Source organism: Stegodyphus dumicola, chromosome 2 (genome assembly GCF_044657685.1).
Source record: "Stegodyphus dumicola isolate Sdum_Otavi_A_Nest chromosome 2, ASM4465768v1".
NCBI classification, from domain to species: Eukaryota; Metazoa; Arthropoda; class Arachnida; order Araneae; family Eresidae; genus Stegodyphus; species Stegodyphus dumicola.
The window spans coordinates 81,453,777-81,476,484 of record NC_140769.1 but is presented as its reverse complement, the minus strand read 5'-3'; the positions used below and the strand labels follow the sequence as shown (position 1 = coordinate 81,476,484).

General features: G+C 32.6%; 1 protein-coding gene across 2 annotated transcripts in view; it reads left to right on the top strand.

The window, feature by feature from the left end:
- Positions 1-22,708, top strand: part of LOC118182640 (netrin-1-like) — a 268,640-nt gene that overhangs the window by 196,309 nt on the left and 49,623 nt on the right. Inside the window, exon 2 of one of the 2 annotated variants that reach the window (XM_085810818.1) lies at positions 15,355-15,543. The exons of the other annotated variant lie outside the window; for it this stretch is intronic. Within the exon in view, the coding sequence (XP_085666944.1) occupies positions 15,355-15,543 (189 nt within the window). The remainder of the gene's footprint in view (positions 1-15,354; positions 15,544-22,708) is intronic. 2 annotated transcript variants of the gene reach the window in all.

The following is a 22,708-nucleotide window of genomic DNA, read 5'->3' as shown; positions in this document are numbered from 1 at the left end:
AGTTAATACTTCGTTAGTTCGGAAGAGTTAATAACGGAACAAAGATAAAAGTTCCCAACAGGAAGCAGCGTCATATATATAAATTTTAGCAAACTGCCAATATTTGTAATACCTATTGCAAGCAGGGTTACGTTTGCTTATTGCTAAAATTAACGAGTTAAATAAAACGATAAGAAGTAGTCGTAGATTTGAAATCCATCGTGCAAGAAACGAAAGAAAAATAAAGTTTAAATGAAGTAAGAAGGGAAAATAACTGTCTCGTTATTTAATGATGATTAATTTGCTCACAGCGCTAATAAAAGATTCATCACTTTGACTACAGAAATAGAATAATTGCTGTACTCTTCAGAACCATAGCACCGATAAGCAGAATGAAACCTCTTTTTCATTCAGCACCTTCCACTTTTCAGGCGAATCGCGTGCATAATGGTAGACTGAAGCAACAGAACATTTTTAATAAGTAATCAGACTCCCCTCAGAGCTTAATAATTGGTTCTACGAAGTGTTACTTACGTGATGAAATATTAAACTAAGAGTTGACAGTTTATTAAGCTGTCAGCTGCAGCCCCCACCATTCACGGCTAGACCTTATGACGAGCAGCAGTTGAAAACCGCCAGCACTTCAAGAAAACTCAAAGCTATTAATCATCGCGCGACATATCTTGCGGAGATGCAACTTCAAGACCTCGATCTGTTTCTTCCTCCAGTCGCCATCCTTATCCAGCACGGCCAGGGGTCGTACAGATTAGCGCCACCGCATGTTCTCGGTGACGTTGAAGCGTTTAAGTTGCGATAGGATTTTGCGGCCAACTTTATCTGTTATGGTAGAACAGATAGCGCAGATGGTTAAGTTCTTGCCGACACAAAGGAACTAGATTTCATTACTAGCATTTAGGTTGATGTTTCAACATTGCAAAACAGAATTACGTTTCCACAATTTTATAATTTTCGAAACTGCAGCAGTTTTTAGTCGCTAATTTGTCCTCTTCTTCCATGCATTGTACACTACGCTCCTGTCATGACAGCGGATGGCAGGAGCGTGGTTTCGGATAATACCCGAATGTTCTGCAAAATGGTGTAAATATCGCAGTTTCGGAATAATGTGCTTAGCAAGCAGACATTCAATGAACGCAAATTCTATATGCCCGATATAGTGAGGACGAGTGAATTTTTTCTGCCCAATTTGCAGAGAAAAATTTATTTTTAACTTAGTAACATTGTTAAAATGAGTAAATAAAGTATATATGTAAATATATATGTGTGTGTTAGAATGTTACTGGTTAACTGGAACTGTTAGACTGGAAACAACCTAACAGCTGTTAGACTGGAAAAACACTGTACAGAGTTAATATTCATCTTATGTAATACTGATTTTTCATTAGACTCTTAAAACAAAATTTTGGAATTAAAAATGAAAAAAAAAAAAAAAAATTAAATGAAAATTAGCACGCAATAAAACAAAAATTAATTAAATCAAAGTTCATATTATATCTTTTATCGTGAGAAGTCGTATAAGAAAAATTTCTGTAGATGTTATGCAGATATTGTCTACTACACCATTAAAATCTGTATTGCAATTTTTAGTTTTTAGTACATTCTAACCTAACATTTATTGGATTTGAGAGGAGATATTTCCGTAAATTTCTAGAGCAATTATATTATTCTTTCTTTTTAAATAAATATTGCAAATCTTCTGAGTAAAAAATAACATGCCGACAACAATGTGAAACAAAGCGAAACGCCTATAAAAGTAATTCGTCGACGAATTAAAATTTCTAGAGGAGTTCACATTCATAAAAATGTTTCAGCTCCAGTTAACGATCCCAATTCTAGTCCTTATTTACCCTCAGCATTTTTTTTTTTAATTATTTATATTTGTTTTCATTTTTCATCAATAGATGGCACTAGTAGCTCGAATTCCTTCCTCTCATTATTATCGCATATCTCATTATTCTCTTTCGCCATTTGCACTTCTACAGTTGAAGAAGGAGGTTCTATATTTGAACCTTCGAAACTAGTCCTGCAAATTTATGACTATTAAGTTGATTCTTGTTGCCTTAGTATATCCACTATTACAGATCTTAGTTAGAATAACAGTTTAAATTCGTTTAAAATTTACAATTTTAGATAAATAATTTGCTATACTATTTCACAATAATCAGGTTGGGAGGACTGTCTTATTAAATTTTTATTTACTTTTAATTTTTTTATCTTTCATAGCGTTTAATTTTATTATTTATTTCATATGTTTGTTTTCCTGATCATACATTTCTATTTTCATTGCATATATTGTTATATTAAAACATCATAATACTATTGACATTAACTACATAGATTTATCATTCACACGGCCCTTGTAAATGCTCCTTTTCTGCGAGGCTTAGATAATTACTGATCATCGATACTGCCCGACAAATTGCAAGTTCTCAGGTGTTGCCATTTGAGGCAGTTTAAGCTCTTTTATTTGTCTTTCAAAAGAAAACTAAATTCTTTCTCGAACATAATAATATAAACACAGTTTACAGACTTCTTAATAATTCTTCTTATTAATAACTTTATTTGTTTTAAATATCTCCGATGCAATTCATAAACATCTAATAATTTTCATGAATATTTGCCTCCTTACTTTAATTAACAAGGATGTTTATGAACCTTTTATTATCATACATTGATAAAGTATAATAGTATGCGAGCTCACAAGAATATTAAGCCTTCTAATAAATTTGAATAGCATTATTTGGAAAGAAAAATGGCCCTTAATTGTTTTAATTGTTTGAATATAAATGGTATTTGAAATATATTTAAAAAGATAGGAAGATATTTCTAATATCATACATTAAAATATACGGCAATTTTTATATCAGTTTTTTTTTTCTTCTCCACTACATAAATCCTGGTCATTATTTATAAGGTATTTTCTCTTTCCTTTCCGCATTTCTTCGTGGTATAACTGGAAACACGCTGGAAGCGTGTTTGAAGGTCCGGAGTTCGAATCCCTGCGAAGGCATTGCACATTTTTCGCATTTCAACATCGATATAACCTAATGACTCTGCAACTGACGCCTGAACTAAAAGTTGGTGGACAATGATTCGTCACCACGAGGATGTGGCACTGGGTCCTCTTCTTCCCAGTCGCCTTTAAAAGGGAGAGTATATAAGGTATTTTTTCTTCCTTTCCGCATGCCTTCGTGGTGTAACTAGGAGTATGATCGACACGTATTCGGAACGTCTGAAGTTCGAATCCGGGCGAAGGCATTGCACATTTTTCACGTTACAGCATTTATATAACCTGATGACTCTAAATGCTTATGCTCACCTTGTGATTTTATATTTTTACACGACATAAACTGTATATCATGTAAAAATTTTTCTTTGTCATAAAATAATGAATTTCGAAGTTATCTCATCTGTTTGATTAATTCTACAGCAGCAAATGATAAATAGGACCGCCAGTGCCCAAGGAACACTGGTAGTACGACTCGAGTTCAAATGATGGCGCAATAGCTAGCTGCATTAGTGTTTTCATGGTTTACCCCAAATGTAACATGTATATGAGTCAGTTTCTCGTTGAAAACCCTCCAGGAAGGCATCCGTTTGCCATCGCGTGGCAAAGCCTCCTATTTTGCCAGAACTCGAATTTTCATGTTTTGGGTAATGAAACCAATAACACCGGATTTGAGATGTCAGTATGTAAAACTAAGAACACTGTTCCTCCGAAATTCTTCGAAGAAACTCTGCATATTTCCCAGCTTCATCTGTAAAAAATACTGATTGAAGTCTTAAGACTTTCCTGTTTCTCATGCTTTATATTAGACGTGCCAACCGTGTCATACACAGAAGACTTTGAATTTGCAGAGAGTCAAACGTGACCTTCAGTACTCAGTCACAACGAGTAAAAGCGCTTATGTTTTGCCGTGCTATAGGTGAGAAGGACGTTAGTGCAAAAATATGGCAAGATATGTGAATGGGTTTTGTTTTAAACTTGTGAAAAGCAGTAATAAAACAGTTGAAAGATTACAGCGAATTTATGGTGCTGAAACACTTAGCCGTGCATGTTCAGAGTTTTTATGATGGAAGTTCTTCTAAGGCGGTAATATGTTATGACCGACAAAGCACGTTCTGGTAAACTTTCCACAAGATTTTGAATCGTAACATTCTCAGTCCATGGAAAGACAATGAATGATCACGATGCAAATGTCTAAAACCTCATTTGCATGTACAGCTATCAGAAAGAAAAGACCGCATTTGACCAAGAAACTATTGTTTTTTCTCCAGGACCATGCTCGGCTACAAGTCGCTGCTAATGGCATTGACAGTACTGTCAGAAGTTGAACACACAGCACTACAATGCCTCTTTGTAGCCCGGACTTAGCACCAGATGATTTTTGAACTTTTCCATTACTGAAAAAGATGCTTTTTAAACATTTTCATTATTGAAAAGATGTTTTTTAATTTTTCCAATGCAGAGAAGGTAATTGCATGGGAAGAGGTTCCCTTCTCAGATAAATAAGTGTAAAAAGCAATTATTTAATGCTAGAAGGGATACTACAAACATCTTATTTCGTGCTTCTGAATCGTTTTTAAGAGTCTATAAAAAAGAAAAAATGCAGGAAACTTACAATTCATTAATCATGCAGTTCTTTTAATTTTTAAAGCAAACAGAAAAAGTAATTCCTTCTAATCTTTTAAATAACAGTAGACAGAAAGAATTGAAAATATAATAAATACTTAGAATTGATTATGTATTCCAAACTCTTCCTTCTTTCTTCATTTTTCACAAAACGAAAGCCTATAATTTAACTAGGTGACTACTTTCGTCCTTGAGGCTTGGAATCATGATAGATGAAATGACAGACATTATCTCACTTTTTAAAATATTTTCATCTATCTCCATAATGTTCTTAAGCCAAATGAAAGCATTCGAAATAAGTTTTATATTTCTTCGACATGAATTATCATTCCAAATAAGATATTTTAAGTGTCCCTGTGGACTTTTATACGGAAACCATTTAATGAAATCAAATTGCTCTCTTATATATTTTGAAGAAGAAGTTGCAACAAAACGGCAATATATCCAAAATTGTGCTGAGTCAATGTATCATATCATTCAGTAAAAGTAAATTCCTCTGTATTTAAAAACTTCGAGGAAACGTCACGTCATATACGTAAAACATGCATTTGAATGTGAATGCTAAAGGGTGTTCGCGTTCTCTATAGAAAATAACATGTCAAATTTGAAAATTAATTACTTTATGCTTTGCAGAATTTTCTTTCAAACAAAAACAATACATTAGTTTTAAGTAGCTGAATTTGTTAATCAAAAATTCATTAAATTTGCACTAAGCATGAAAAAAAAAAAATCAGTGAAATAAAATCTGAAAACTTTCAGACGCTACATTACGCACAAAGGGGCATTTTTTAACGTTTTGTGTATTATCTTTATTTATTAAATATCATGTTCTTTGTATTTAAACCACATAACATTCAATTTAAGAGCAGTATCACAAAATATTTAAAAATAGCATATCTTTAGAATTTCCAATAGACAATCTCGCGCGCTGGAGATAATTTTCTTTTCCTTCTCTATACAGTATTGCTACTGCTCGCTTTGAAATCGTTGAGTTTGTTAATCAAAAATTCGTTAAAGTTCGTTAAGTGTGAAATAGATAATAAAACAAGTTCGAAATTCAAAATTCAGACCAGGTGTCCATGTTCGAGTGAAGGATAACGTTGTTCAAAATTTGACGGCTCTAGGTACCGTCGTTTTGTCACAATGCAATAAACATATCTATATTCATGCATATTATCCTTTATTTTGATTTCTTTAAAAATAATACAGAGCGATAATATTTGGTGACAACAATTTGAAAAGTGATTCAGCCTTTTACATTGATTCAACGCAAAATCCTGTTTGGAGATTAAAAGCCTTTCTGGGATGCCGCACCTTTGGGCTAATAAGTGAATAAAAAACAAAATTAAAAATACACAATTTTCACATTCAAGGTGTACTACATGTGTTCAAAAGTGCAACCGTTTTTCACGGATTGCACATACAGAGCCGTACAATTGAAGATTTCGCGCCTTCTTCCTATTTGTCAAGAATGCAAAACATTTCATTCTAAAATTTTTTATTGTCAGCTTGGCGACCCTGGATGCTGCGCCCGGGGACAGATGCTCCCCCTTGCTGCCCCCTAGCTACGTCCCTGCGTACATACATGCATACATACAGATTCTCATTTTATTTCATAGCAGAGAAATAAAATTCTAATTTTATTTTAGAAGCTTATTAGAAGTTTCCTTTCAAGAAACTTTCTTCCTAAGCCTGAGTGGATTTCAGTGCACATATGTACTTAGGACGTTTCTTGAGTACTGTTTGCATTCATGTGCTATTTGCTACTAAGTGCATTCATAACGTATCTTAAGAGCTTGAAGTAGCTGTAATTAGAGCAATGGAAAATGCATCATGGAAAAATCAAACGAAATTTGCAGATCAGTCAGAAAATAAATCCTCATATTTAGGAAAAATTATCCGAGCTCGTAGATTTACACTAATAATTTCTCGTCCTAAGCTTCACACTAACAGTTTCGTAAACATGTTGGGGGTCAAGATTTATATTTAGATCTAGAACACAAATTCTACCAAATGTTGACTAAGCAGTAATGCAAGGAATACAAGCTGTATTACTTAGTAAGCATTTCATTATATACTTTTAAGTGGTACATGTAAAAATATACTTATCAGTTTCTGTTAATGTTCTCATCATCATTGCGTGAGATCAAGATCTGTCGTTTATTAGAATACCGTTTTGATTCTATCTATTGTCTCGCGACACATATTTTAAACTTAAAAATTGTCGTTCGGCATCCTCAGTGTAAGTATTAATACGCAATGGACGGCGAAGTTCTTTAGATCAGGAAAACGAGCTTCGTATTTCAGAAACAGCAAACCTTCGTCTATTCTTTTAACATTCGCTACATTTGAGTGAAATTCGCGGTCCACGTCTTCTAACACAGAAAGGCAAAATTAAAATTATTGAAATTAAAATATGATCTAAAAATCACCACGAAACTATAAAATAATAAGCAAGCAACGATAATTTCCTGATTTTATATTATAACAGATGAAAAAAAAAAAAAAGAAAAAAAAAAAAAAAAAAAGAATCTTCTACTCGCGAAATCTCAGAAAATTGTTTAAAATTTGTGAAAATAAATACAGAAGTTCGCACTCGATAAATTAACGACTCGAATTAGCTGTTGGATAAAAAATTATAAACGAAATAACATTTATTTCTGACTTATTTCACGTATAATTTTGTATTACTGAAGTAAAAATACTGTCTTGACATTCTGAATCTTCGCGTCGAAACATAGAGTAGACGAGATTCTTTACGAACGCGCATTAGTTCCTTTAATGTTGCTGTTAGGATGCGCAAGTTTCAGCAAATGCTTGGGGGAATTGATGAATAATGTTTAGAATCACTTAATATTCTTCAACAGCATAGTCCATTAACTGCATCCGGGATGACAGATTGATAATTCAACCTTCTGCTTTTTCCCGACGAGAGAATAATCTTTCACCACTTTCCAAGCTTTTTCACCAACTTGGAGACTCAACATCCTCCTTCCAGATAGGCTTCACGTGGTGACTAATCCATTTCCAAAGAGTTTGCTTTATTCGTTACGTTGTGCAAAGTCATAAAAACTCAATCAGTTTATTTCAAATTTGCGTTAAATAACAATTTATCATATAATATTTTAAAATTCCTCCTGCTTCTTTTTATGCAACTTTTTAAATTTCCAAATATCACGTAAAATGCATTCAGAACTCCATTAAGTGACTTGTTATAGAAAGAGATTCATCTTTCATTTTAATATGAGAAATATATATAGAGAGAGATGATATTTAGTATGCCTTCCTTTTTTTCAGTTTATTAAAAATACATATGACACCCTGAAAAAAAAAAAAAAAAAAAAAAAAAAAAAACAGTCTTTATTTCCGACGATTTCTTCATGTGATTAAAATTATCTCATTATTTTTATTATTAGTTAGTTATTCAATTAATAATTTAGCGAAATGTAGTGAACATCTCTACTTTTTTTTTTCACTTACTCTTTTATGTCTGTCTATATGCGAGTTTTTATGTTAGTAGCAGGGCTTAATTTCTAAAATTATAAGTGCCAGAGCCCTATAGAAGAAAAAACAAAGAAAAAAGAATTAAATTTAAATTAGAAGAAATGTAAAGAGATAGAGAGAAATCTACTAAATTAATTTTAAATAGTTAAACAGAAAGAAAAAAATTATCGGACCTTGTCTTATTTGGAGCATTGGCTGGAATTACCATTCGACTTAGAAGCTAAACAGCTCAGCCGATCTTCATCCGAGTTTAAGCCTTGATTATACATGTAATGTACTATTCCAAGGGATGACAGGTACCCCTCCTTCTTGGCAGCACACCAAGGAAAAAAGATAAAACGGTTAAAGCTCTACTAAGTAATAGCGAAAATGCTAGAAACAGTATGAAAATATGGAAGGAAATTTTAACGGAAAAGTGCGGATTTGCAAATAAAAAGGGAAGTGTTAAGGACTTTCTGATCGCGATACCCTGTCGATATAATTCTAGCCGTCTAGTGGAAATTTTACCTGAATATACTATTCGGAAACAATGTGAGAATTAACGTAAGAGTTATCTGTACAAGTGACAGCAGTGGTTCCCCCCCCTTTGGTTACATCATTCAAAAAGTCTACAGGAGCTCTGCAATAGGAAGTCACTATCGCGAAGCGCGCACGACCAGGGTACAACTTTTAGTACTTTGAGGAACACAAAATTTGTCCGCTCTCATAAATTCACTGCAAATCCTGGGAAATACGCGTTTGGCGTATGATTGGAGGGCTTTACTTTCCTCAAAAGTCTCAGCCTCTGTGCAAGGCTTGTGTGCGAGAGAGAAAGACAGGCCTTCATTCAAAAGTTAGAATTGATTTCTAAGGCATGTTTACTATTAAAATAAAATTTATCTGCTAAAATTGTGGTTCACTTACATAAAATAAGCGCCGGAGCTCTTTTGTTTAGAGCTCCGGCTGAAATTATAATTTATCTCGGAAACTGAAAAGTACCGAAATTTAAGCTCTGGTTAGTAGACATGCAAAATAAAATTCTACATATAATTTATGACAGATCTTTATTTGTTCATTTTTATTTGATTATTTCCCCTTTCTATCCCTACCCAGAATGACTGGAAAGAACCCAGAACCACTGGAAGAGAATGGTAATCCAATGGCGGCGCTAGGCTTTTCGCCGTCCGGTGCAATTACTTCGATTCCTAGCATCTGCCGCCCAGTCCCTAAATTTTACAAATTTTGCCGCCCCTACATTCTACCACGCACCTCTTACACATGCTCTGGCACCGGCTCTGTAATAATCAGTATCCCTAGAAATTTTACTAAAAGCCCTTCTATCATGCAATTCACGATGCAAACTTATAGTCCAGAAGAAAGGCTATCAAATCGAGCATTTAAAACAATACTCTTCAGGTTCTGAACATTAATTAAATGGTCCCTAAATCGTTCTAAGAATGTGTAAACACCATAACAATAGTAATATGTTTTTACTAAAGCTTTCTGAGCTGCCTCATTTCAAAATTAATCTCTATCATATTTTTTATGTAATGCAAACCAAAATCTTAATTAACCACTAAAAATAAAGTGGAACTATCTTATGTTCGTTAATTTAGTCATTTCCTTGTAATGTAAGGCAGCTTTTATGTCTCGCTAACATGTAGTGCACGTCTTTTCTTTCTTACTTCAAACTGAGATAAATTAAATTGGTATAAATTTGTGAAAAGTACGAAATGTAAAATATTCAAGAATACTCGCACCTTTTGTGCTAATTTAATTGTATACTTTTATTGTCAAAAATAAGAAAGTGATCATCCAGCTACGACCGCACCTGTATCCTTATGCCACCAGCTCCATCATCATGTTCTATGTCATCCCACCTAAATATCATTAAATACATATGCAGTGAATTCTCTCTGAAAAGACCAGCAATGATTCAAAACAATGTTGGTGTTTTGTACAGGGAATGAGAAAATGACTACTAATGACAGTGACTATCAGTTGGCATAATAGTTTTATCCCTTTCAAGGCTTCTGGCTTATTAATTAAAAAGAGCACGGAAATTGAAGTGTGCTATATGATTTATAAAACTAAGAATTAATAACAAAGATAAGTAGTGAATAATGTTGCAATAAAATAAAACTTCAGAAAATGTAATCTTATAATTAATTTTCTAAAATATCACTAGTGAATGATTGTTCAAATTATGGAGAACATGTCTTATGGGCTACGTTAAAAAAATTGACTGCTATCTTGCATTTAAAATTTTATTTATTTATTAAAAAATACTTACTTCTTGTAAAAGTAATCACCTTAAGTTAGTAAATCTACTCGAGTTTTCTTTTTTCTTAATCTTTTTTTTTTTTCTTAAACCAGTTTAAATTCCATAAAACAAATCAACTATCTTAGTAATTTCTCGATTACAACTTGAACGTTTTAACATGCTCACAGAATTTGTAGCTTAAAAGAAACATTCGAGATTTTTCACTTTTTTCCGATTCGAGATTCTTCTATTTACAAGTACAGATGCTACTCATATGGTGTAGTGGTTAGAAAAGCCTCTTGCGATATCGAAGGACCCGGGTTCGAATCTCAGAGAATGCATGGATGTTTGTAGATGTAGAGTGCTCGTGCGGCAAGGGACACTCTAAATATGCGGCGAGCCGAAAGGCGTCTCGAGAGGTTAGTTGTTGGGGAAGAATAGTGGAAGACCCTCATTTGCCACGATGAATTTCATGAGCTTGTTCTGATGTCACTGTCAGACAAGTGAGATAAGTCACAACACATAAACACAGAATAACAGGTATTGGTAAGTATTTCACGAGTGTATTTTGATTTTCAAGATGCAAATATACACTAAGTCTGGGTTTCTCAAACTTATAGTACATTACATTATTTTCGGTGATATAATTTTTATACAAAAGATTTAAATGAATGCTCAAAATGAATTAAAATGGCTTCCCTTTTGATACATATTTCGGTGCGTTATCGTACCTATATTTTTTTATTCTTATTATGTGGTACAAAATTTTAAAAAGTTTGAGAACCTCTGCACTAAATTTCCTATTTAGAAATAAATTATACTAATAGCAATAATGTCGAAGAATGAAAAATTAACTAGACTTGGCGCCATGTAAACAGTAACTAGGCATGTGTTTTCAGTGGTGCAGATATGAAATGAAAACATAATTTAAACACTTTCGGGTACTTTTCCGCCAACGATAAAGTCGCCAATAATGGTACAACTGATGCCAAACGGAATATCTTCTCCGGTAACCTTTTACGCTTCATTTTCAAAATAAGTCGCAGCCATTTCTTATCAGATTGATTGTTTCTTTCAATACTGACATACAGTTACATAGAATGTTTACCAGATAGTTCAATTTTATACCCTAAGACCATTTGCGGTAATTAAGTCAATTAGGATGCAATCACACCGCTTAGCCGAAGGCGAAAGTATAGGAAAGGCAAAATTAAGGTTTAAATTCATCCATTCTAATGAGAATGCACTATAGCGAAGTAAAGCACTGCGGTTTTACATAATTTATGAGTAAGCTATTCGTATGAATTGAAATAATTCTTGCATTTAAACTCGTATTTCAAATTAAGATTTAACTTGAAATTAATGTAGATAATTACTGAGAGAGTTATATTTTTGTAGCGTAGTTGACGTGAGATGAAATCACTTTGGGTCTCAGAACCGGCGAATCAGGGTGTTGAACCATGAAAGCATAGTAAATTCATAAATTAATGTCATTTTACAAAATTTTAAATCAGATTAATATGTTTATGCCTTTAAAATAAAAAAATTCTGAGAACTAAAATTTTTATGTGTATACTGTATGTCACCAACAAAGTCTGCTTGGCGAGATTTGCGCCTGCGAAACGGAAAAGTACCCACTTTCGTAATGTGTTAAGTCATTTAAAGCATGCCAGATTAAGTCAGATTAGGTTACACGACAATTAACCCGCTCTGGGAAAAGATACAATTAATGACTAAATACTGTTTTTCATAAAAAATAACCTTGCCGTTTATTGTAAATAGGAAATATTACTCTTTGTTATCATTTAAAAGTTTGATAGTGAAACCAGGGCTGTGGAGTGGTGGAGTCGGGCAGATTTTGGGGTAAACGGAGTCGGAGCTGGAGTCTCTAAAAACAGGTCGACTCCGACGCCAGTTTTCGTTGGACAATTTGAATTTGAAATGAAATTAAAATGAATTTAAAAAAATTAATGACAAGCTGAGTTATTATTTTTATTTATGAACTGTATACATTAATAAATAGTTATTTTCTATTTTATTGACCTATTAATAAATAAATATAAGGGAGGAAGATGGATGTGATATTTGCCATTAGTGATTAAACTGATTCATTCAGTTACAAATCTCACTGGTAAATTTAGGTAAGCAGCAACACCAGCACGAACTTCCAAAATTGATGCCATTCAAGCAATGCGATAAGGAAATACATATTTGATGATAAAGATCTTTTAGAACTTATAAAAGTCTCTCTTGAAAAGTTAAAAGAAGTAAGCCCTAACAGTAACAGCTCTTCCTCCTACTCAAGTTAGTGTGGAAAGACTCTTCTCAGCTTTTATCAAATCGGATCTATGGCCCTCCAACAAAGAAAATCTTGCCGAAGCTATACTGTTTCTTAGAAATAACTAATGCCAGTTTTTCCATTTCATAATAAATGCTAATTAATATAAATAATTTGCTATGCCATCAATTTTTTTCTGTAGCATCTATTACTTCTTTTATATTAAAAAAATAAGCTATAACCCATGTGTGTATGTTTACACACACACACACACATATATATATATATATATATATATATACATATGAAGGAATCGGAGTCATTAAAATTCCAGGAGTCGGTCATTTTCCCTAGCGACTCCACAACTCTGAGTGAAACTGACATTTTGGATGTTAGCCTTAATGCTGTAAGAAATGAATATGAAATTCTTTGATTCTATATCACATACAATCTTTCAATTTTGTGCAGAAATTAAATGTTATAATAGTCCGCCTTAATTCTTATTTGATGGCTTCCGTCGTGTTAGAGCGTGGTTGTTTTAGAGATAATTATTAATACCGATAATAATACAAGATAATTATTAATACCGATATCTATTTATGTTCGGCAATAATTATTTTATTATTTTGAGCAATGATCGTCTAAGTGAAGTGAGGGAGAAGAGAGAATTTACTTCATTTGATAAAAAAAGATCTTTCTAGTTATTTAATTTTGTAATGGAGCCTAATTAGTTTTAATTAATAAGTAATTAATAAATCAGAAATCTGTACATCTAAATCAAATCTATTTTATCGTTTAATGTTGTTTTTCTAAGTGTCTTAGCTTTTTGGTTAAAAAGCTAAAAAGTTCGCATTCGTGAATTAAATTGTTGTCTGTGGCAGAAGCTTTTAGCTTCAAAAGAAAATCAGTTTCTTAAAAGTCTCAGTTAATACCTCTGATGACATCCACAGCTGACAACCAGATATCACTAAACTAATCTGACTACCAGATTAGTTTGCTTTAGAGAAATGTTTATTCAACAAACCATTCTTATAATTTGATTACCTGTGTGTATAATTTTAATTGTTAATTGTGGTGATGTTTTGCAAAAATGTCAATTATGAATCTAAAATTAGTAAAGAAATATAACTTTCATAAGTGTTTTGCGTATAAAAGGCACATTTATGTAGTGCAAACAGGCTGTTCATAAAAAGCGGTTAAACTCAGGTTTCGATAAATGCATTAGAGTACATGTATTGTACCGATAAATATAGTATAGTGTATTTTCTCTTCCTTATCATCTTAATAGCATTTTATTTTTTTCTGGGTTGCTTGATTTCAGGGGCAAAATTAACGTAACGCGGGGTTATTCAAAATTCCGAGGAATACTTTGAGAAATTTATGAAAATAAACAACGCATCCGATATCAAATTTTATTATACTGAAAGAGGGAACTTAACTTTCAACATGTTTCTTAGATTTCTTAACTTTCAGCATGTTTCTCAGATGTTTAGTGTGTCTCCCTTCGTTGATATGGCATACATATATTTCCAATAGTTCGTTTCGTCCATGGCCAGCATATTCCGTCCTTTTAGCTGCAACGTAGGTGTTACGAAGTTTCTGGATATTAATACACGGTTGAGACATAAAGACAGTATCCTTGATAAACTTTCCTCAAGAAAAAGTCACATAGTATTAAATCTGGAGACAGTAGTAGCCATCACATTAACGCGTCATCTGCTCGCTTTCTGCGTCCTGTCTACTATAACAGAAAATTTGGATAGGCATACTTTTGCAGATAATGTATTTCTTTGTGGAGAATTTTGATTGAGATACTCAAAAATGATCTCTCTTATAATGGTCTGGAGAACTATGTTGTTAAAAGAGTTAATGATATCTGTTTTCATTTAAATTCCGCAGATTTTCTTAATCGCCTCATATTTGAGAAACATTAATAAAAAAACCCTTAATGGGTTTACCTTTATTTCAAAGAAAAAAAGAGTGTTAGGGGTTGCTTTGTTTGTTTAGTAATTTCCCAAATTTGTCATTAATTATGAATAACCCTCTCTATTTAAAATATGAGTTCATCGATTGTTTATATTATTCGTACAATTTTCGGCCATCAGAAGGATAAGGATTTTTGTTTCAGTTTTTCATTTCATGTGTTTCAGTTTTTATATCAAAAGAATTACGTTTGGAGTTTGGCGGAGTTCGGCATCCATATTTTTTTGCATTGTTTAAGGTTCAATTATGTATCACTACTAATTATCGGGGGAAGTTAAATAACATAATTTATGTACATAAAATGTTCTGCAAGGAGATGTACTTTTAAGCTTACGAAATATGTGGAAATAAATTGAAAGATTAGACTGAATATGTGGATATTGGATGTAAACAAAATCCGAAAAGTCCGCAATAAAGGATCAACGAAAAGCAGGGTAGAATTGTATTTGATTTTTACCAATATCCGCTTTTAAAAAAATATTGCCTTCGTATTATTTTCATGAATGTAAAGAACTTATGAACTTATTCCTTTACAAATATCAAAATAAAAATTCATGCTGTATTTGAAATGCTGGAAACTTCAGATTATACCGTGTTTTCATTATATGCTTGAAATTTTAGTGACATTGCAGTTTTCTGTATTTCATATCATAAAATACATGTGTACATTTTCATGCAGTTAATAAAAGTAAACATTTTTTTTATTTACTTCTGCAGCTTGTAATTGTAACCTCCACGCTCGCAGATGTCGCTTCAATATGGAATTATACAAATTATCCGGTGGGACATCTGGCGGCGTGTGTTTAAACTGCCGACACAACACTGCCGGGAGGCATTGCCATTACTGCAAAGAAGGCTACTATAGAGATATCACCAAGCCTATTTCACACAGAAAAGCGTGCAAAGGTGAGTGCATACTTAGATATTGGAAATTATATAATTATCCGGAAAAAATGCCAAACAAAAAATTGTATTTAAGCACACTATAAAAGCTTTTCATTCTGCAAAAGCATGAGAAATCTCAGAAAATACAGTAAGATATGTTAAATTTTTAAAGTCTAGGCAAGAGATTAAATTTCTTTTCTCGCATTTATATTTTGCACAAGAAAAGTATTTTGACATTTTTCAAAACGTCTGTAGTTACACCTTTCTATTTTCTCTCAGTAATAATGTGGGTAAGATACCTAAAAGCCATACTACTAGCTGTAGTGGGTCCAGGTTCCAATCCTGAAGAAGGCTTGGATATTTGTAAATAGTTATACTGTCTCTGCGGTCTTGATGTTGTGGAAAGAGTGGTTAGGGACCCTCAGATCCGTGCTGTGGAGTGTTACGGAGCTAGGCAAAGTCGTACTAATCTCGCGCCCATGCTAATCTCACGATTCTGTCTATGATAAAATCCGTAGCCTGATGTGGCTACCAGACAAATGAGATAAATCTCGACACAGACTTCTGAATATAGGTACTTCGTTCCAGATTCAGTTCTGGCTAAAGGCTGGCTGTATTGGGCCTTTATAATTTTAACAATGTGTAACCTGAATACGAATTAATTTCGCTTAAAAATTTCATCCGTTTTAAAACAGATTCTAGTAAGGTAAGCAAGAGTTTGTCTTGCTATAATCAACTGACCAGTTGCTTATTTTTCGTGTCTCGTTATTTTGGTTACGTTATTTTATGCTACCAATATATTAATCATTTGCCGGCTTGCCAAACTGCCAATTTTAACATTTCTTACCGAACTGGCAATTTGTTATTAATATTGGAGCAGAAGATAAACTTTTCAACTTACGAAAATGCATGGATATTTTGCCAAAAGTCGAACAATTTAAAAAATGCAATTAGTTTTTTGATGAATTTTATTTTTGTATTATTTTTAATAATATGATAACTGACGTAATTTAAAATATATCTAATAAATAATCTTTATATATACCTTTACTAATAGTGAGGGTCATAAAAGTAGTTTCTAATATCATACAGCATACTCGTTCACTAAAGGGTTTAGCATCATGATTTTATTATCTGTTACGTATTTTCTGAAAAGTAATGCAGAGTGCAAAGTATGGTGCTTAAATTGTTTCCCGAATTTTCCATTTACAATTTAAGTTTACTCTTATATTAATTACTATAATTAGCAGAAGAATGGGGTTAAAAAGAAGGAATATAAATCCATATATATTATCGAATCCCGATTTAACGAATCTAGATTTAATATTTTTTTTTTTTTTTTTTTTCAATTTAACGAATTTTTCTGTTTTCTAAGACAAAATTAATTAAAACATATTTTACCGATATGTAAGGAATTACATAAATTTTGTAATTTTTTCAATTTTTAAGAATTTTTTCCGAAAAGAGTAAACTAGTTTAATAATTCATATTAAGTTGTATTATTAGCTGTTCACCTGCTAGTCAATTCCCGGTTAGCCGCTGGTGAATTAACCAGAAATTGTCTGAAAAAAATGTTCGGTTTATTTATTGAGGAAGGATTAAAAAATTGCTGTCACATATCGTCAACATAAAATATTTACGGAAATTCAAAAATAAAAGAATGCGCGAAATAACTGACGTAGCGAGTTTCAAGAAACTGACTACCCGACGATTTCTGATTCCAACGTTTAATAGCAATCCACAGTTTCATAACTTGTTCAACAGTTCAACATAACATCTTTACTCTATTTTTACCTTATTTTTACACCTTACTCTATTTTTCTAGGATATTTTATTTATCATCAGCTTACTAAAGCAGTACAGATTTAAAAAAATTTCTAAACTTCAGCTTTTAGAATCAAAACATTATCTGTGTTGCCAATCCGAGAATGCTAACATCAAAATTAAATTATTGATACAAAAAAATAAAAATACTGGATCATATATGTAAGAATAACAAAAGTGGTAGTAGGTCGTCATCATATTTGGAATTTTTTTTTTTTTTTAATTTTTAATTCTCAACAGAAAGAAGGTAATTTAACTGTGTATAACCAGAATTACATAAACACTGTTAAATTATCCGTTAAAAGTAAATCGCTCAATCGTAAAAAATAGATCAAGCGTACAACCATTAATCTTGTTGACTTTGTTACTATTCAGTTGACTTCTGTAGAAATGCAAGAGTAGTGCAAACGAAAACATAGTTCTTTTTGTTTTGAATACTAACTTAATTTACCTCACGAAATGAATTTATTCTGCAGATTAAACTGATTGACAGGTAAATTTATGGAGTGTGCCCTTTCTTTGGTAGCATAAACTAGTATCAATATCCTAACAGATGCTAACTGAATCAACTCTGTGTCTTGTCTCTGTCTTTTGTTTTTCTCCCTGGAGTGGGGTGGGAGGAATAAGAAGAAACAAAGTTTGATAATACAATTTTTTTAACCTTGTTAATAGCCTATATTGATTAATAGTTTTGTTGAATTGATTTACATTATTAAATACAAATCGTATACTCTAACAATTCTTGACTGCTTATCTGCATCGTTATCACTTCATTGGAAATTATCCAAATCCTGCATGAATGACGAATATTGAAACGAAACCCATCCCGACAGTCTCATTATCCGTCGTTTCCCGGAACGCTGGAAAAACCCAAATCCCAATAGAACAGGAGATCTCTGTATCTCTACTTATTAGAATAATTCTATCATTTAAAATATAGAAAGCTATTAAATAGATTCACACTGAATTACAGCCTCCGAAACGGTAAAATGGTTAGGGAGCCTACTACGGAACTGAGCGAAGTTGTACTGTCACCTGTATGATTCTCAAGGCTCTTGCCAACGACAGGTGCAATATTATACGCTCCTTGCCACGATGAATTTCGTCAGCTTGTTCTGATGTTACTATCAGACAAGTGAGATAAGTCACAACACAAAACGCTGTTAAGAGCAATCGAATGCGATCCATCGGCTATTACAAAGAACTCTGACGAAGGTACTATCAAAAGATGGAGCGCAATTTCCATTTATTATTATTAAAAACAAGGAAGTAATAGAACAAAATCATTTTTTGCAAATGGTCCCTCTTATCTAGAGACTAAACCAAATTGAAATGAAGTGTTAAATTGAATAACGTTTCCCAAGCAACTGATGTAGATGCTGTAGGGAAACAAATCTCTAAACAGTATTTTACTGCTTGAAATAAATTTTCAAGAATTCCATCATACTTTTTCTATAAAATAGGTTTCGTTTATTTGTTATACTGAAATCTTCTTATATTATATGTCATATTTGTATATCTGCTTCAAAGCCTTAAATATATAAACTTAATTTAACGCTTTTTATTAACTTGATTTCCTGGCGATTCTTTAAAATTCGGATTCAGTTTTAGTTTTCTTGAAGTACTGCACTTTATAAACACTCCAATCTAGCTCTCTCTTTAGTTAATGTACATATATTGATTTGTACTGCATATTTATAAATCTGATTTTTAGAATGGCGTTCAGTAACGAGTCAGCAATTATTTTCAGTTTCAGTTATTTTAAATTGCAGTCCTTTCTTCGTCAAGCAGTTTAAAAAAAGACTTACCGAAAAGTCTACTTACAATAAATAATAATTAAAATGCATTTAATTTCTTTAAAACAGTTATTGTAAAAATCATTTGCACTCAAAGAGCAGTTGAAATAAGTTATTTACATGTAAATTCAAAAATTATAATTTAAATACCTTTTACGTTGGGTTTGCCAATTCAAAATATTTTGACAGGCAAGGGTTAAAACGGAAATTGTTTCTAAACTGATGTGCATCGAAATTGATTGAAAAGATCAGATGTAATGGTTGATCTTATGGTTTTTCAACTCTTTTTTTCAGTAAATAAGTTTGCGTTGAAAATGGCAGTCGTGTATTAGAATTCCGAACTAAAAAAAAAAAGTGTGTGTGTGTGTTATATCACTTTTTATTCAATGAGCTTGGGAGTACTAATTTATTAAAACCACACACTGACTGAGAATATGCATCGTAAGAATTGAGCTGGACACTTAATTCTTACGATGCATATTCTCAATCATAATCAATAAGGATGTGACATACACCCCATAACTTTACACACTTTAGCACATCTTTAGACAATTGATGAAATGGAACGCTAAACGATACGTATTAACAACAGCAAGCCAAAGCGAAAAAACGAGGTAAAGTGTGCGCGTATTGAGAAAAATAGAGAAAAGGCTCTTCAGTCTGATTGAATAAAAGCTCTCGCATTGCGGAATTGCATAAAAAAGCATGAAGCAGATTAAATTTAAAAGACATATGCAATTAGTAAAGTTATAATAAACAATTTCTCTTTTTACAACAGAAAGAAGAGATACAGATATAAAAATGAAGAATTACGGGTCTATTACTAATTTAAGTTATAATTTTGAGTTATATATTTTTTATCTTACACACACACAGTTATATGTTTAACGAATGAAGCTTTAAAACGGGCTAAAAACAAATTTAAAATCAAACTCTTAAGCTGCTTAAGATTTAATTCAGCAATGTTTTAAATTATTATCCCTTGAAGAGTCGATTTGAAACATTAAAATATGAATAATAAATTTGTATATTAATTAAAAAATTTTTATTAAAATTTTTTCAACCTTTCAATTTACATCTTATTTTGTTTCAAAATTTAAAAATTTTTCTCTTTTTTAAATTCAGTTTAAAAGAAATTTCCCGGATGGTGTAATCTCTTTCTTCTAATTTATAAATTTTATGTTTTCGTTATTATATATATACTTATTTACCTTATGTATGTATATATATGTGTGTGTGTAATAATATTGGAGAGGGTTTGTTGCGTAGATATCCGCGTAAAGTTTGGTTTGATTTGATTTGGTTTATTATGGCAAAACACACCAGAACTATCTGCTTAAAGGATGGATGCTTTCGTGGAGGACTTTCTAAAGAAAACTGGCTCGTATGCACATGTGAAAAATCACGAAAACCCCCATGCAATCTGCCCTTTCATCTGGATTCGAACCCAGGTCGGAACTACCAGTGTTTAGCGATTTTACCGCTCTACCGCTGGTGAGCTCATAGCTTCATAAAGAAGAAATTTATAGATACGGGAGACTTCAATTATTTCCTTTTTATACATGTTTGGCACACATTTTTTGTTAGCCCACCATAAATTAAATGGTCCCATTCGTGCCATGTTCTTAAGGAAACTTTTACATTGGTACCGACAAATCTGAAATATATACATTTTGAAGAAAGCATCAGCGGCAAGTTGCAAGAGCGAAGCCAACAGTGTAAAAGGAGGCATTTAGAAGAAGGCTTGGCAGAGAGTGTAAAAACTTTCGGTTATCAACTGAAATCTTATTCAGTGACTGGATAAAAGATATCTGCATTGCAACATTACTTAAGATCGTATAAAGCGCATTAATTTTCAAGTGACGTAGTTTAGGTTGATATATTGTAAACGGTTACTGTTTTTAGGACAGAAAGCGGAAGTACTCAAATTTCAATGGAGAATAAAAGAGACTATTTCCAATTAAAATTAGAAGTTTGCTTTCATATTTTTATATGCATCTATGATATATATATATATGTAAGATCTAACAAAATACGATAGCTGCTTTAAGATTAATTGGCAGCCTCAAAATTAATATTCTAAATTTGGTGCTGTCCCCTAAATGCATCTGTTCTCCCAAATTCGAGATATTTCTGTTACATAAAAACCTCAAATTAACCAATCATAACTTGTCTCTACAATTACATCAGAGTTAGTATAAGTACTCTTGTCACAATAAACTACGCCATTCTATTCCTTTCCGTAAGTGCTGCTCTGTCATCCCCGGTCCGCTTCGCTTCTCAGATGCCTACGTCATTTCTTTTAAAATCAGTGAACATAGGATTTACTATATTTCATTATGATTGGGTATATATCTACTAATATGGTTTTATATGCGTGAAATAAAGATTGGGAATTCTTCAAAATTCATTCATTTCGGCGTCCTCTGTTCGTCTATCCACTCAACCATCAAAGTTATTGCACACACACACACACACATATACGATACTCGTATATATACATAATGAAAAAGTACTTTGCAATATTGATGGCGTCGAACGCAGAATGGTGAATCGGTACTGAATAACAAACTTGGCAGTCGAGGTATGTTGAGTATTCATTTTTATTTCAATTCATCTTTGCAGACACGATTTACTTGGCACTCTAACCGTGCCTATTCAAGACATTTACTGTTGACAATCGTGCCTATTTAAGACATTTACAGTCGTGCCTATTTAAAACATTTACTGTTGCGATAGGAAGAGAGCAGAAAAACAGCATCTTAGCGGCAACAAGAATAGAAGCAGAAGAACTAACCAAGAGAAAGATTTCAGTTATTGGAATTTTAAGTTCCGAACCATTAGTTACAGCGTCATTAAGTAACATGTATGGATTGATCTAGATATAATTTTGATGCATCGCAGATGTTATGTAGAGAAATTATCTGATAGCGTTATAAAATTAGGTGAATGATTTTATGATTTATGGAAATCTTAATTTTTATTTAATTATGAATTATTTATTTTAAGGCTTTAATTTTGGGGAAAGACAGATGCTTCTGGGAATATTATTTAGTTTAAAAGAGTATTATTTATTTTCCTCTATTTGTAAATCTTGTACAAACTTTTATTCATTGTGAAAGAAGCAGGGAAAGGGAGGCAATTTTCGCCAAGTCTTGATTTCGCGCGCTTTAGAATGTTCGAGAAAGAATTTTCATTGTTAGTTGACCTTAAGAGAGGAAAGTACGTGACGGAAAGGTCAAAGGTTGCTACTTGTCTTTCAATGTAAGTCATTCAGGTTTTGGCGATTGAGGGTCCGGTTGTTGGCTAAGTGAAGAAAAGCGCGCATGCGCGATCACCCTTTTTTCCGCATTCTGGAGTTGAAAACGAAGATTTTGCCATAATTAAGAAGGCGATAAGTGAAGCCATAGTGGGAGCCCGTTTTGTGAAGGAGACAAAGGAAATTCGAGTTGGATACACACTCACTTTTGGCTGACTCTCGGACTGACTCGCTGATTTTTGGGCTTGCTGGACAAAATGTAAGTGACTCCGAGAGGTGTTTTCCGGCGGGGAGCGGCAAATATGCT